The sequence below is a fragment of the Trachemys scripta genome, chromosome 13 (assembly GCF_013100865.1).
Source record: "Trachemys scripta elegans isolate TJP31775 chromosome 13, CAS_Tse_1.0, whole genome shotgun sequence".
Classification (NCBI taxonomy): Eukaryota; Metazoa; Chordata; order Testudines; family Emydidae; genus Trachemys; species Trachemys scripta.
In genome coordinates, this window is record NC_048310.1 from 33,087,757 (window position 1) to 33,104,559 (window position 16,803).

At 41.1% G+C, this 16,803-nt stretch overlaps 1 protein-coding gene across 2 annotated transcripts in view; it reads left to right on the forward strand.

Annotated features, from left to right (window-relative positions):
* Positions 1-16,803, forward strand: part of SLC6A2 (solute carrier family 6 member 2) — a 105,395-nt gene that overhangs the window by 13,752 nt on the left and 74,840 nt on the right. For both annotated transcript variants that reach the window (XM_034788775.1, XM_034788774.1), the window contains exons 2-3: positions 11,640-11,771; positions 15,874-16,111. In XM_034788775.1, the coding sequence (XP_034644666.1) occupies positions 11,640-11,771; positions 15,874-16,111 (370 nt within the window). The remainder of the gene's footprint in view (positions 1-11,639; positions 11,772-15,873; positions 16,112-16,803) is intronic.

Consider the following 16,803-nt stretch of genomic DNA (forward strand, 5'->3'; position numbering starts at 1 on the left):
AGATATTACAAATAGACCTCTAGTAAAACCTGGAAGCACAGGGGGTGTTTTGGTTTGGTCATTCAGTCCAAAAATTGGACTTAAGATAGAATTAATCACTGAACAGTAGGACAAGTTTTAAGTGTACCTCATGATGTTTATACTTGCTCTAAAACTCTGCTAGAGAAGAATCATTTACCTCCCATTGGTTTGTACATTAATCCTCTTGAAAGCTGCCTGGCGCTTGTCTAGAGCTGATTTAAGATGTCTTGAGCACTTTGCTTCACTTTGGTACAGTTATGAATCACATGCTGCCTAAAAATGGGTACTGCATGCTCCCCAGAGGAGGTTTGCCTTTGGCGTAGTTTTTTGGTTTTGTCAAATAACTAAAGACAACCTGGGGGGGGGGGGAAACAGTCTTTAAATGTGGCTGCCTCCATGCGTAGGTGCTCTGGGAAAAAGAAACTACATCACTCCTTTAAGCTTGCAGAATGGCACAGTATTAAAAATACAGTCTCTCCGCTGCATGGCTTTGCAGTGTATGCTAACGATTGTGAATCCGCTGGAGCAGATGCCCTATGACAGAATCTGAGGGCCCTGCACAGGAGCGTCAAGCTCACGTGCAAACAGGGCCCAACATTTGTATCATTCATGTAGAAGTACATCAAAACTTACTGCGGATATATTTTTGTGGCTGACACACAGATTGGCAGAGTAGTAAATAATGATTCAGAGAGAGCAGGAGTACAGAGCAACCTGGATCACTTGGGAAGCCAGGCCCATTCCAACAAAATGCCTTTTAAAATCCAAAGTTTCACACCTAGGAACAAGGAGCGCAGACCATTTGGAACGCAGGGACTCTGAAAACGATTTAGGGATTGTAGTGGACAAGCAACAACATGAGCTCTTGGTGCAATGCTGTGGGGGAAAGGGCTAATGTCCTTTGTTGTCTAAACAGAGGAGTTGTGAATAGGAGCAGGGAGGTGATTTTACCTCTGCCATATAGTTTTGTGTTCAGTTCTAATCACATTTTTGAAAGGATGTTGAAAAATTTAAGCGTGTGCAGGAAAATAACCACAAAAATGATTTTTTTAAAAAAGGCCTTATAGTGACAGACTTAAATAGCTCAATTTGTTTAGCTTAGCAAAAGGAGGCAGAGGTGACTTGATTACAGTGTATCATGGGGAGAAAATACCAGGTACTGAAGGGCTCTTGATCTAGCAGAGAAAGGCATAAGAACCAATGGCTAGAAGCTGAAGCCAGACAAATTCAGATAAGATACATTTTTAACAGTAAGGGTGATTACCCATGGAATAAACTATCAAGGGAAGAGGCAGATTCTCCATCTCTTGATGTCTTCAAATCAAGACTGGATGCCTTACTGAACGAGAAGCTTTAGCCGAACACAAGTTAAGGGGGCTCAATACGGGGGTAACTAAAATGTAATGGTCTGTGATACATAGGCTGTCACATGCTCCATCCTAGTGCCCTCCTGGATGCTAACTGTGTTCTGAAGGGCTGAGAAGGGGTGGAAACCCCCTAAAGCAGCTCCCAGAGCTGGCTGGATGCAAGCTGAACTACACAGGAGCCCCCTCAGGACCAGCTCTAGCTAACTCGGGCAGACTACATGATCTAATGGTCTATGATATATAGGAGGCAGACTACATGATCTAATGGTCCCTTCAAGCCTATGAATCTATGAATGGTGAAAACATTCAGTCTCAATTACTCTGGATTGAGACAAACAAATAGAAATGAACAAATGGAGCCCCCCCCGAGAGCAAATGAGAGAACTGTGACTAATATTCTGCACCTGAATGGAAACAAAATGGCAGCAATCAGGGAGCCCTGTGCATCTTGTGTTATGTACATAGCTTCCTATGGAACACCACAGAAAACAACTGCTCAGGCCATCATCCTTCCAGGGAAGCCTAGTATAGTAGGGTCTGGTAACAGGCTTTTTAAAAACATATTTTGACTTCTAATGTTTGCCCCTGGTTACATGAATCCATGGACTGGAAAACCAGCTCTTTTCTGTTCTAATCACCCACAAATGTTTCTTATTCACATGGAAAAAAAGGCTTGAATTTGTTGTCCTTGACGCAGATTTGCTAATGTACAGGTTGACAAGTTGTTTGCCTGCTGACTTTCCAAGATGATCCTGCAGCTTGTGTTTGGAGCCTCATTGACTTCATTCATGTACAGATGAACTTCTCTCTTAAAAATTTTGCTGTACCACAGGTGATTGCAAGTATATACATCATGTTTGCAGTATTGGGGCACCTATGCTAATGCAGTAAGATGATAGAATGGGGAAAACTCTCTTAAGCCTCTAAGCATGTCCATTGTGAACTAGATGTTTTCAGAAGCCTAGCTGTCTCCCTCTGAGCTGAGTTTTTAGTGCTGTGAACTTCCGTCAGCCTCTCTATCTCGAGTGCTAATTGAACCTGAGTGATGGAAGAGAGATTTCCCTCAGGGATAGAGCTAGATGTTCTGCAGGCAGCCTTTGCTACACTTGACCTTTTGGATATTTGTGACCTGGCTAAACTGGCCAAAGTCACTTGCAAAGAGTCACAGTGCCAATGGAAAAATGTGGGCACAAATGGTGGCAGCTAGACTTTCAAGTCATTAAAGACTATAGGCTTTCATTCTTGAATGTAATTGTTAGAATTGACATCAACCCACAATCTATGTGCCTATAATTAAGGGGGTTATATTATTGTGATAGTAATGCAGCTATAAGATGGTATAATGTAGAAGATAACATGATCTCTGCAGCCCTGACAAACAATATTTTGGCCTTTAACAATCAAGTATAAAACAGAGGCTGGGAAAGGCTTTAATTAAACACCTGGCCAGGCCCCTAAACAAGCGGCAGGGGCAGACTGTAGAAAAGGAATCAGTCTATACAGAAGTGCTGCAACTCAGGTTTTATTCTAGTATGTTTCATACTGGAACAGAGCAATGCTCCGTTTAGGCAAGTGCCATGGAGCTGGCAGTGGCCTACATCTGATGTTTCAGAGGAAGGTGGGTAGGGCACTAGCAGGATGTGACAGAAGTATAATCGTATGACAAAATGCACTGCTGGAAGGCACTAATATGCTATGTGGTGATAAGTACAGTATAAGAATCTACACAGACTAGAATACCAGACAAGCCATTGGTCTGTTCAAGTATGGGAATTGCTGTACTTTGTGAGGAAGGAGGCTATACCAGGCACTATTTTTCATGTTGGCACTAGGGTGACCAGATGTCCTGATTTTATAGGGACAGTCCTGATTTTGGGGTCTTTTTCTTATATAGGCTCCTATTACCTCCCCACCCCCATCCCGATTTTTCACATTTGCTGTCTGGTCACCCTAGTTGGCACGCTATGGAAACCAGAATTTGTACAAAGCTATTAGTCAACAGCTATGCTCAGTCATTTAAAGAGAGAATTGTTTTCGGAGTTACTTTCACTTTCTAGCATTATGAAGTCTAAGCTGTCCTCCAAGATCTTCCCTAAATATAAGTTAGATACCAGTAAAGCTGTTCCTCTTTTTCCCTCCTAGACTCATCTATACATGTTATCTGGAGCTAGTTCCTCATTTTAAGCCTCTTCCATCTTTCCACAAACCGTCTCCATGGTGATCTAATTACTACATTGAGCCCTCCTCTACCTGAGAGAATGTCCCATTTCTGGACAGCTCTCCATTTTCCTCCAGAGAAGGTAACTGGATTTGACCAAGATGTTGCTGCCTTTCTTCTGACACTGATGTTATCTGTGCTTTTATGACGCCCCTCCTTCCCCAACTGAGATCACTGGAGTGCAACATACATGCAGTTATGCTTGACGATCCCTCCGAAGCTTCAGCTACCAGCACTCCTACCATTACCACACTGTCATCTCCACTGGCTCTTGCCCCTCTTCCTGGATTGCCTATGTTTTCTCAAACTCATGCTTTCTGCTTTGATTACTCTAAAATGCTTGCTGAACCAGATGGGCCTTTGCTGCCCTTTTGGCTGTTCCTGTGATTATCTCTAAATTACACACCACTGTAAAAGGTGATCTTTTCATTAATTTATGTAAATAAGACCTTACTCAATGACTTAGCTATTACTTATGAATGAATCATGCTGCTCTGAGTGGTTGGATATATTTAACTCTCTTTAATATGTTCAAAATAGCTTCTAATGGGTCTCTTTAGCTCATTACTCTTGCCACAGAAAGCAGAGGAGATAACTGAGTTTGTCTGGCGGAGGTGTGGTAACCCTTTCTGTTACTACCCAGTGATCAGAGTTTAAAAATACACAGCCATAAGTAACATGGTAGTGGAAGATTAGCAACAGTGTATTTAGACTTTGAAAGAGGTCAGCCAGTGAATTGCACTAAAACACTTATGGAGACTTCAGCCTGTTTATTCCCCCCCCTTTCATTTGGGTGAAAGGAGCCCAACCATATCAGAAGTGTTGATCTAAAACTGAAAATGAGGGCATAAATTGACTCACATCTAAAAACAAGCTACATTAGAGTGCATCATAGTAAGAGTGCGTCATAAGAGATGTTATACATTTCTCATTACCATATAATTCCATTCTTCATAGAGTGAAAGAATAAGCTTTTGAGAAAAACCCATTAGCATTCTTGGAAGATGTTGTGGTATGAAATATTACAAAGGAGTTGCTGACATTTGCAAGGTATAACACTGTGATCCGTTTTTGTTGTAGACAAACTATTTACAATACAGTATTAGTCTTGACTACTGTAACCTACATCTACCTGTGCTTGACATCACCATTCAAAAAGCTGTTGTTAAGTCATCTTCTTGGCTTGTCACTTAGATTAAGTCTCCTCCTCTTTATATTTCTATCCCTGTAATAGGGTCACTATCCCCAAACATCCCTTCAGGGCATGGGGTGTCCTTGCAACATCCCTGCCTCAGTCACCCTCTTTACTGGGCTCCTCATTGACTTCACAAAGGCTTTCTCATAGCCCAGAACACCCTTACTTCCTCTGGCTTATTATCAGACAGTTCCAAAATCAGGTCCTGAGAGTACAAATCAGAAGTTCATATTCTTTAAGGTTTACATATCATCCTTCCCCACTCTTCCTAAAGGCACTCCTGGGCCTTCCTTGGCTTAGCAGGTCACTCCCAGGCCTATTTAGCTACAGTCTTTTCTCCCCCTGGTGCCTCAGGATCTCTCCCAGGGCCTACTAACTTCCTACAGCTCTCTCTCCCCTAGTATCTCACAGGCTCCTGCAAAGGCCAATAAATCCTTGTACCTCTTTCTTCCCTAGTATCTCATAAGCTCCTGTAGGCCCCTTTCTAAGTCTTTACAGAAAATTTTCCCTACTGGCTTTCCAGGCCTCTCCCTTATCTATTCCAGACTCCTGCCTGGGTCACATGACTTTCCACATGACCCTCTTCATTTTCTGCACCTGGAGAGAAGAGTTGGCTGTTACAGGTGGGGCTGAGACCCACCTCCCTTTCAAGGACTATCCAGATTGGACCACTCCCCTTCCCCTGTATCAGGCACAAGCACCTTCACAATTTAGCTCCACACATCAAATGCTGCCTTTGCTCTATCAATTTTCTCAATCTTCCCCACCCACTAGTCAGCTGCTCCCTCCAACATCTTTGTGCTTTCTCCCATGTTGCCCTGTGTTCAGGAAAACTCTGACAAAATCCAGCTAGGCACAAGTTTATCCACTTTCAGATTCTTCCTCTATGGCTATGCATGCCAGCTGATAGTGAGCCAGAACTAACGTTTGCTGTGCTAGGACATTCTTATATTACTGTTACCCTGTTTTCTCTGTCTATGGTTGTCTTTTCTAACCTAGATATCAAGATCATTAGGATTGCCTTTGAAAAATGTGTTTGTACAGTGCCTGGCACAATAGGGCCCCAGGAGCTAAGTCAGGATCTTGGACAACAGCTTAAGAAAGATAACACAAGAAAAAGCAATTTGCTAATTGCATCTGACCCTCTTCAATTCACAACTGTTTGAACAGATTACACTTCCACACATTTTCTAAATTGTCCAAGCAAATATATTTCATTCTCTTATTGCTTATGAACTGTTGATACTACTTTCAGTATTCTTTAACAGTTTGAAAAAAGTCAAGCAATTTTGACTGGGCATAGAGATTAGTTTGTTTTTCAGTTTTGTGCCTGAAACACTGTCATTTTAGAATCAAGTTTCTAGCATGAATACTTGAAACACTCTTTGCTGCAAATGCCCTACAATGTTTGTTCAAAATTTGCTGCCAGTAAACTTGTTCACTAAAATATTCATGGAAACCAAATTCAAAAGAGTCATGAATGCACCAATACAAATTGTTTTTAGGTAAGTTTGCCCAGCCTGTCTGTTATATCCGTATTAATAAATTCATTCAAAATAGGTGGCAGCTGTTTTAATCACCTTGTTTTGATCCTCATCAACTTAGAATTTTCCTTCTCTGATCTCTAAAATGAAGATAAATCTTTCTTTTAGGACTGATTGTTGAAAGACATTTGTTGCAATTCTCTTCTCTACCCTCCAAAAAAGGCCATTTCAAAAATATTTTGAATATTGAAGCAGAATGGAAACTGTTAAACTCTTTTAGTAGATTTCACTACTATAAATGTTATTGTAATAAGATGTTTGTTTTTGTCACTGGGCTCAAGGATGCTAACTGTGATTGTAAACTCTGGGCCATATTTTGACCAGCCTACAGGAAACCATATATATATTTTTTTTAATGGAGATATCCCATCTCCTTGAACTGGAAGGGACCTTGAAAGGTCATTAAGTCTAGCCCCCTGCCTTCACTAACAGGACCAAGTACTGATTTTGCCCCAGATCCCCAGGTGGCCCCCTCAAGGATTGAACTCACAATGCTGGGTTTAGCAGGCCAATGCTCAAACCACTGAGCTATCCCTCCCCAGATTTCAACCTGTAGTTTCCTACAGCTGGTTCTGGTGCGGGTGGAAAGAGGTACAAGGTTTGATCTCATGTAGAGTGAGTAGTGGAGGCATGGTTTTCTTTCATCCACAGATATTCTGAGATCTAAAAGGAAATGTCATATGGAGATCATGGCAGCTGTTGTATTGAGAGATGAGGCATTTATGCAGTGGTCTGGGTCTTCTGCACCAGTCTGTGTCCCCAGAAACCATGCACTTACAGGGTTTCTGCTGTTAGCCATCCAACTCCCTTCCAATATGGTGATAAAATCTGAAGAAGGGGAATCTTAGCTCTCCTCTCCCTTCCCAGCCACAGCTCCTACCCCTGTAACACTGACCTGGGGTGGAGCTTCTCCTGGGCTGTGTCATGGAGCCACAACATTCATACATACACACCTTCTCCCATCAGTACCTCATAGTCAAGAGGGTAAAGGGCAAAGGCAATGCAGTTGAGATTGGCTTTTAGCTTAGCTGATGCAACATGGGTACAATCATATTCTCCTTTGAAGAGTCCATCAGACGAATATAGGGTCCAATTTAAAACTAGGCAGCCCTCCTGTTGAACATATTAGGGATGACATACTAAACCTTCTCCATAAACTCAAACTGTGCCTGAAGCAAGCTTTTTGGAGATCAAACAGAGCTTGGTTAATTTCTTTTCCCCTGTTATTTTTCATTATTTGCGCACCCGTGTGCTTCTGGGCTTTGGCTGGGAGTGGAAGAGGAAATGTCAGAACAGTGCCAGAAAGGCCAAACTTTTGCTGTTTTCTGAAGCTGGCTGCACCAGAAGTCTCATGAGATTTCCAGATCATTTTTGGAAACAGATACCTTTCAAATAAGGATCAGCATTTGGTTGTTGATCCAGACTTTGAAAATTTCACTCATCACCATTTATAAATATATTTACATGAAAGGGAACTCTCTGGTATGAGATAATGCTATATCACGTAACAGCCTTTTGTTGAAAATGACACCTAAAAAATAGTGAACCTCTCCAGAAGAGCCTCATTAAACCTGGGTTCACTTGCAGCCTAATGGACTTGTTTGTTTAAGTATCATTTAAGTACAAAACACTTCAGAGTTCAATCAACATATTAGTCACACTTGGAAAACACACATTTTAAACTATGATTTAATATTTATGTGCATTACACAGCCTTTTTATTAATTGCTTCGAACAAAAACATCCCTGCTCAATATGTAGTGTTCTGTTTTCTACTGTCTCTTGACATTAAAGTTAATCAAATAGCTCTTTGTGAAAACTCCTACAAGAAGTGCCTCTCCACAACATGCTAGGTTTGTGAGTCAGTTTTACTCATTGTGTTTTTGAGATCACTCACAAGATCTCTGAAAGTATAACACCTAATGTAATTAGTTAGATATTGGCCATTATGAGAACAATATATCCTATACTAGACTGTTTCAACACTTATTGCTATTCAAAGTTATTAGAATAGCAATAAGTGTTGAAACAGTCTAGTATAGTCAGTGGGAGTTGGGCACCTAAATATCTTTGAAAATGGCTCCCCAAATTCTTATTAAAATGTAACCGCTCACAATAGCATTACTACTAGAAAAGTACATATGATCGTCTCTGAATTATTATATTTTTATTACGGTAACATGTAGGACCCCGTCATTGAACAGGACCCCTTTGTGCTAGGCACTGAACAAACACAGAGCAAAAACATGAAAGATATAATGTATTTCTGCTCTTATCTATTCATGATTTGTCTGCAAGCTATGTTTAAATTTATTTATTCTCTGAATATTTCTTGGTCTCTAATTGTTTCAATTTTCAAACACTGTACTCTTGATGGCATAGTAGATTTCCTTTCCTTGATTGGATGAGCTGCATAATCCTTTGAATTCAATTTCTGCTGTGACTAAAAAACGTGTTTGCTTTTCCATTCATGTTCTTCAATATTCACTTGAAATTCATGCTCTGAACACTCCTGCTAGTTATTTTATTAGTATATTTGTGGAAAACAAACACCAAAAGTAGGGTTAAAACACAGCCATGCAAGGTTTTTAACTATGATGGAGTATTTGCAGAAGTATGGTGTTTTTGTTGTTGCTGTTGTTTTTTAAGTATTCAATCAGCTCTACTTATTTTCATGTTTCAGACAGTTGCTCCAACACTTTAAGCTACATTATAGGGATAGATTAAACACACTTTATTCTTTTTATTTTTAGAAACTTAACATTTTGCCTTGCAAGGGTAAAGAGTTTTCAAATGCACAAACCAGTACAGCAGAGCATGATGCACAGAACCAGTTTTACACCTTCCTTTTATTCCCAACTTGTTGTTGTAGTGGATAAAACCTCCACAAATGTAATTTAGACAGTTTCTTTACTCTTTGATTAGATGGGTCATTTAAACAGGTGGGATAGCTCACTGGTTTGAGCATTGGCCTGCTAAACCTAGGGTTGTGAGTTCAATCCTTGAGGGGGCCACTTAGGGATCTGGGGCAAAATCAGTACTTGGTCCTGCTAGTGAAGGCAAGGGGGCTGGACTCTATGACCTTTCAAGGTCCCTTCCAGTTCTAGGAGATGGGATATCTCCATTAATTTCCAATTTCCAAAAGGTATCTCCTAATTACACTTAGGTGTATAAATTAGCCACATACTGATTGGAGAATACATTTGTTTTCCTAGGGAGAGAAGTCATTCTGGATATGTATTTACTCTGTCTGCAACCTAGTTAATACAACAATCCAGCTGTATTTTATTTTCACAAATTATAAACAAATTAAAGTTTTCTGGACCTAGTTATGCAATAAAAATGAGAACCACATTTTGATAACCTCACAAGTCCATGGTCTGTGGAACACCATGACAGACCGTATTATTAAACATGACATATGTTATAATTGCTTTATGGCTTCACATGAGGATATCCATTCCTCTGGGAGGCTTTAGTTTCTGTGGTTTAGATATCATGGTGTGATATAGCTAAGAAATGTTCAGATCAATTCTACATTAAATTATTTTTTTTTTCTTGGCAAAAAACATCTTTTAACATACAAGTGGCTTAAGACCATTTTTATGAGAGAAGCACTGACACAGCAGGATTTGCCATTTGTTAAGCATCTGTGTGTGCTGAGAAGTTGTGGACCAATGTCCAAAATCAAGTCAGGTTAGGCACCCCATGAAGATGCAACATGGGGCATGCCCTATGGGTTGTCATGGTGCGATGTAATGGAGTGATAGTCTGCTTACAAATTAAAGCAAGACAGTTGTGGCCTACAGACATTCTGCATATTGTCAAAGCATCAACAAGCAGTGAGGAGACCCTGCCTGCCACAGCAGAGGAGCCATTTTTTAAAGGAGGATGTACGTTATGCCAATGGCCACAATAACTCACACACTCCTTATACTGTTACTTTTATCAAGCAAGACAGCTTCTATAGTCCCCTACCTGTATGATCGCCCAAGGCCATTCTTATAGGATCCTTTATCCAGTACCTAATACCCTACTGCTGACCTATAACACATTTACTAAGAGGTGCAAAACCCTACATTATAAAGGGAACCAAACTCTACCCTTTGCCAACATGTTCAGGTAAAGAGAGCCTTCCCTTCTCTTTTAGTGGTGAAAGTTGGCTTTGCACTATGCCTGAGTTTGTTGTCCCATTAAGGATAAATTTTGCAGGACCTGCTCTCTGGCTTTTTAACCTCTGAAACCAGACTACTGGCGTTTTGTAATACTAGCGGAAAATATGTTCCATGCTAAATGTTTTTCTCAGGGGTCCGTCTTTGGGCCCCAAACAAACAAATGAAGTGAGCACGCCAACTTGTTAGAAAGCATGATCTCATCCTTCCTGATTCCCAGAGACAATTTGCTCTGTCACTACAAAGGTAAAAGAACTAGAAACAAAAATGCAAAGAAAGCAAAATGCAAGGACCACTGGACAGTCAATCGAAACTGTCGAATGATCTCTGCCTCTCTCCGCCCTGTGCTGATGGGCTGTTTATGCCAACCCCCTTCCCTCCCTCCTCATAATAAATCACCTCACTTCAACTTTACTCCTCACCTGATTATCTTCTCTTCACCTCCCATTCCCTTGTCTTCCCTTTTCGTTCCATTTAGCCGATCCCCTCCTAACTAAACCCACCCCCAAAGACAGACAAACAAATAAATTGTGGAACTAAGGGTATATCTACTCAGCAAAAAACCCCACAGCAGTGAGTCTCAGAGAGTCAGCTGACTCGGGCACATGATACAGCGCAGCGTAGACCTTCCCACTTAGGCTGGAGCCCAGGCTCTTGGCTCTCCCTCTTGCCGAGTCTCAGAGTCTGAGCTTCAGTCTGAGCCTGAATGGCTACATTGCTATTTTCAGCTCTGTAGTGTGAGCCTCACAAGCCCAAGTCAATTGACCTGGGCTCTGAGAGACGCTGGTGGGTTGTTGGGTGGTTGGGGGGGGGGAGGGTTGTGCTGTGTAGACATTCTGGAACATGACATTTGCTGCCATCACATTTTTCACTCTGACTGTGTGGCCTACCCCTTCTCCCACCCTGTGTTTGTCTTGCCTATATAGACTCTTTTATATTTAGATTATAAGCTCTTTGGGGCAGAGACAGTTTTTCTGTTCTGTTTGTACAGCCCCTAGCACAAGGGGTCCTGGTCGATGACTAGGGCTCCTAGGCTCTATGGAAATACCCATAATAAAAGTAATAAACAAACCATAACAAAAGCCTAGATTTCAGTGGCTGCTTGTAATTCTGTTTTTCCAGGTGCCTTTCTTATCCCCTACATCCTCTTCCTAATCATTGCTGGAATGCCCTTGTTCTACATGGAGTTAGCACTGGGACAGTACAACCGGGAAGGGGCTGCTACGGTGTGGAAAATCTGTCCAGTTTTCAAAGGTAAGTGCCAGTTCTCCACTTGATTTGAGGAGAATGTGAGAGTTTTAAACAAGTCGGATAACAGAAATAGAAAGGGTCTATTTTCTTCTTTCTTAGATAGCATGAAAGTTGATGGCCTATTTGATAAGCCCGCAATCTAAGGTCCTCTTGTGATCACAGAACAAGCACAACATGGGAAGAAGCAGGGGGATTTTCAAGGGGGAGGAGAGTCTAGTTCAGACTCCTCGTTCATTTCAGTTTTTGCTCTCTTTGTCGAAACTCCATCCAGGGTGCCAATTAAAGCCACTTGTTGCGGCTATTGTTTCTTGTGATGTTAAACTCTTTAGAATCACAGGTTCAAATCCCAGCAAGGTCTAGTGAGCCCATTACATTTCTAACATAGATAGATTAGGTTTATCATTCAGTTTATTCTCTAGGGTTTTCTTTTTGAGGCCTTGAAAGCCAAAATGTTCCTGGTTTTGCTGGGGGATTAAAACTCCAAGGGCACTGACTACTGACTATGGCCCAGATCCTCAAAGGTATCTAGGTCCCTAACTCTCATTGGAGTTATGTGCCTAAATAGCTTTGAGGGTCTGGGCCTAATGGTCTTTTCTGCCCCTACTGTTACATTGCACACTGCGTACTAGGTGCTTACATTTTCTCCATCAAACAGGTGGCTGCATTCCAGTGGCATCTTGTGTGGGCGTGTAGATATTTGTGTGGGTGTAGAGATATATAGTTCCGTGCTTGTGGCATCCTTCAGGATGTAAGATGTGATATGCTTTCAGTGTAAAATATTAATACTTTATAAGGACCCATCAAAAAAGTGCCAACTGGCAATGATTTTGGATTGCTACCATCCTGTACCTGATTGGATCCATCTAGCCTCGTAGGTGAAAGATTCTGCAATTCAGAGTTGTGTGAAATGACTGAAAACGAACCCAAACCCACAACATATGTGCTCACCAGGCTTCTTGGTTTTCTTAGAAGCATAAAGTCCAGACAAAGTTTGTAAAACGATTGGTGAAGGATAATGAGCTTCACAGTGGCCATCTCCTCTTGCCTGAACTGAGGCTTGACTATGGGTTATCTTGAGCTAATTTTAGGCTTTTCTTGTTGTGTTGAACTCTTGTAGAGTTTTCCTTTTTGTGGGGGTTGGGACTCAAAACCCGGAGAAAAGTGCAGTTTTACTGCATTCTGCTTTGAGATCATGCTTTCAATCGCAGCAAAACTCATAGTGAAGTTCGAGATGAACAGACAAGCATAGACAGACACCTAATTAAAAGTATGCATGAAATCTTTCAAAATATAACTGCTTAGTTTTTCCCATTTCTGTTGTTATCCTGTTACTAAACCCATGAGTGACACTCCTCCCACCCCCAGCATCATGACATCCTTAGTCAAAAAAATTCTCACTGATGTTAACTAAATTTTTCTTTTAATGGCAATGGGAATTTTACTTGTCAGGAGTGTAAAATCTGGCTTGGAGGATCTCACAAAGTCTGATCCAAAAACCGTTCAAGTCAATGAGAGTCTTTTCACTGACTTCAGGCATGACAAGAAGATGAGAAAGGAAACTCAATGTTTATTTCATGTTTAGGATTTCATGTAGAGGCTTGTTAACAATCCAGCTGTTTTTTAAGCTGAGATTTTCAAGTCTGCCTAAGTGTGTATTAGAATCCATTGCTAAATGTTTGTATTACTGAGTAGTACAATACAAGGTACATCAAATATTGGATTCTAAAATAATAAGAAATGTTATATTTTAAATCCCAGCAATGGGATACTGTTAGTAAAGTTTCAATCACAGCTTCTGATAAGATGCATAAATATATTTCAGTACTTTGTTAAATACACCAGAGTTCTTTCGATATATCTCTGGGTTAGCTCAAAGCCGTCACTGACATGAAATGTGCATGATCTATGCTCAAATTTATAATAGTTTCTCCAAATGAAAAAGTACTATAGTGCTAATTTTAGCTCTGAATAATATTGCTATGAAACCTAAGACTCTAACCTTAATGAAGCACTCCCATAAGGCAAGGGATCAAAAATGTAACTTGTAACCTTTCCAGCACAGCCCATTTGCATCACAAGACTTTACAGGGTTTATATTAGCAGCCTGAGTGGGACAAAGTTAAAATAAATAAAAGGATGGATCCAGAAACAATGGAGCAAATTCATGCCTGGATTTATCCTATTGTTGTCAGTGGAGTGACCCCGGGGATAGGTTTGGTCTAGTTCCTTTGAATTTTCACATTAAATTGCAACCATCTTCTCTCCAGAATTGTGGAAACAGCATGTGTGTCTTGGGTGGTTTAAAAAAAAAAATTCCCCCATTTCAGTGCAGTATACAGTCTTTGTGGTGGGTATGTACATTCTAACATACATCATCTAGGGAGGTTTCCACTGCTTTCTTTACTATCATTTATCAATATAGTTTCACTGCCAACATGCAGAAGCCATCCAAGCCCCATGATTTTTAAAACAGTTTCAAGTTTGTTTTCACCACTTTTTGCTAGAAGTCAGAGATAGACATACTGATCCCTATGTAAAACATTAGTTAAATTTTGCCTGACAAACACAGAGCATGCTTGACACAATTTACTCTTAAGAGTGTTGCCTCCTAAGGAGTTGGCAGCTACTCCTTACATGAATTTAATACCTCTTTCTATTACATAATGGAACAATATTCTTGTAGCAGTTTCACAGACCAACTCCCCAAGTCCCTGGTACTCGATTTACAGCAAGCTGTGTCTTTCTTGGTTTGTCAAGATGCATAAAAACCTGGTGGCATGTAATTATTAGTGAGAATCTCATGCCATTATTAGCATCACCTTTCTGCACTGACTAAAAGTAGAAATGAAGGCTTACACTTAGGTATTGAGATACCACAGTGATGCTGCCTGTATAAGACTGGATAGTCTTCACCTATTAGAGATAATCCAAATGGCTTAAATGTAGAATTCGTTAAACACTGCTGCCCATAGAAGAAAGAAATTGATGGCATTGGCTGAAGCAGAGCAAGCTTCTTTGCCCAATTCTGAGAATGAACCTCCATTCTGACCTGCTGTTAGTACCAGAGTTCCCGCTTAGAATATGTGACAGTGATGAATTGCTTACAAGGGTCTGTTTTCATGGTGAGAACAAATGCTCACTGAAGAAAGTCTGCACCAAAACTCCAAACACACCTCACGACATTCCAAAGAAACCCAGATCTACATGGGCCAATAGAGAATGTGCAGGGTGGAGTTCACCCCAGGCTGGAGGGCCCATACAAGGCCCTGCATACTATTTAAGAATTTAGGGTTAAATTCTGCCCTTAGTTACACTCTACCAACCCATTGAGGCGATACAGTAGCATGGGGTGAAAGTCAGGGTAAAATTTAGCCCTACGGTTGAAATTCACCATGGTTTGAAGGGTCAGCCGAATGTCTGGGACCCACTTAAATACCTCACTGGGGGTTCCACAGACTCCACACACCTTGCATAATCTGTAATGAGTTTTCATGTTAGATTCATGTAAACCAGTGCAGAGAATGGCAATGGGGATACGCCAGGAGAGGAAATCAGTGTGTAGTCACAATACTGGTTGCAGGCTGGGATGGGCAGCACCCACTGTTGAAGCCCACAGATGGGTACAGCAGCTGTAGGGCTACTTCACTGCAGCCCCACGCTCTGGCCTTAACTTTATAGGGAGGGAGGTGGATTACACTGAACCTGAACTTTACTCAGGTGAAATGAATGGCCCTATTAACATAGGGCTTACAGCCCTCTGCACTGGGGGAGTTTTCCCCTATGAATATAGAGCTGGATCAGAGCAGAGCTTTTGTACTTTAATAGCAACATTTCTAGTTTCCAGCAAATGCAACAAGCTTTATTAAACACCAGTCAGTTTCATGGAATGATTATTTTTAACGGTCAGTTTTTGTGTCCAGCCACTATATTTATAACCCTTTGCTAAGTCCTTACAAAATACTAGGCAAAAACAAGTGTGTGTTTAGGAACTGCCCTTATCTTTAAAAAAAAAAAAAAAGGCATGGTTTAGCTTTCAGACAATACGGTTGGAGTATATTGTTGTATGTGAAATGCAATGTATAATCTAGTTTTCCTTTGTCTTTAGGTGTAGGCTATGCTGTGATACTCATAGCTCTTTACGTGGGTTTCTACTACAACGTTATCATAGCTTGGTCTCTGTATTATCTGTTTTCATCATTCACATTTGAGCTTCCCTGGACAAACTGCGGCAACAGCTGGAATAGCCTAAACTGTACAGATCCCAAACTCTTCAACGCCTCGGTGCTTGGCAATGGCACCAAGTACTCCAAGTACAAACTCACTCCTGCTGCTGAATTTTATGAGTAAGTGTTGAGTCGCCTTTGCTGTTGCTTCAAATTTCCAGTTTAGTTGAGGTGTTTGTTCATATGTCTCTAAAAGTCTCTCTCTGATGAGCGAGCATGGCCTAGGGGACAGAACCCTAGACTACGAGTCAGGAGACCTGAGTTATACACCTGGCTGTACCACTTACCTGCTGTGTGACTTTAGGCAAGTCACACTTTCCTTCTGTGCCTCAGTTTCCCCAGTTCAGCTAAGTGATGCCACTAAGTGATGTGGAGTCAGAGACAAAGCACAAAAATCTCTGCCCTACCCCTCACCCATGTGCAGCTTTTTTTTATTCTACACCAAGGTGACACTTGTGTTAGGCAAAGGAATAATACATACAGAATAAAGCTGTCTGAATAGTTTGAAACTAATCATTTACCCAATAAATTTTGCTTCTCTGCTTACCAAATATCTCTGAGCAGATCTCTTTTCCCTTTGCTGCTTCAGCATCTCAGTGAAATGGGATGAAGCGCAGCGCAGGGAGGAGATGGTAGCAGTTGCAAAACACAGGGCTTGATCCTGTTCCCATTTAAGCAAAACGGAGTTCTGCTGTTGATGGTAACAGGAACAGACTCAATCACAGAGGCAATCGTTAGGCTTTGAGACACTTCAAACTAAAAGTCCTCTTCGGGTGTGTAGTGGTAACAGGACCCATTGCAAATGGGAATAC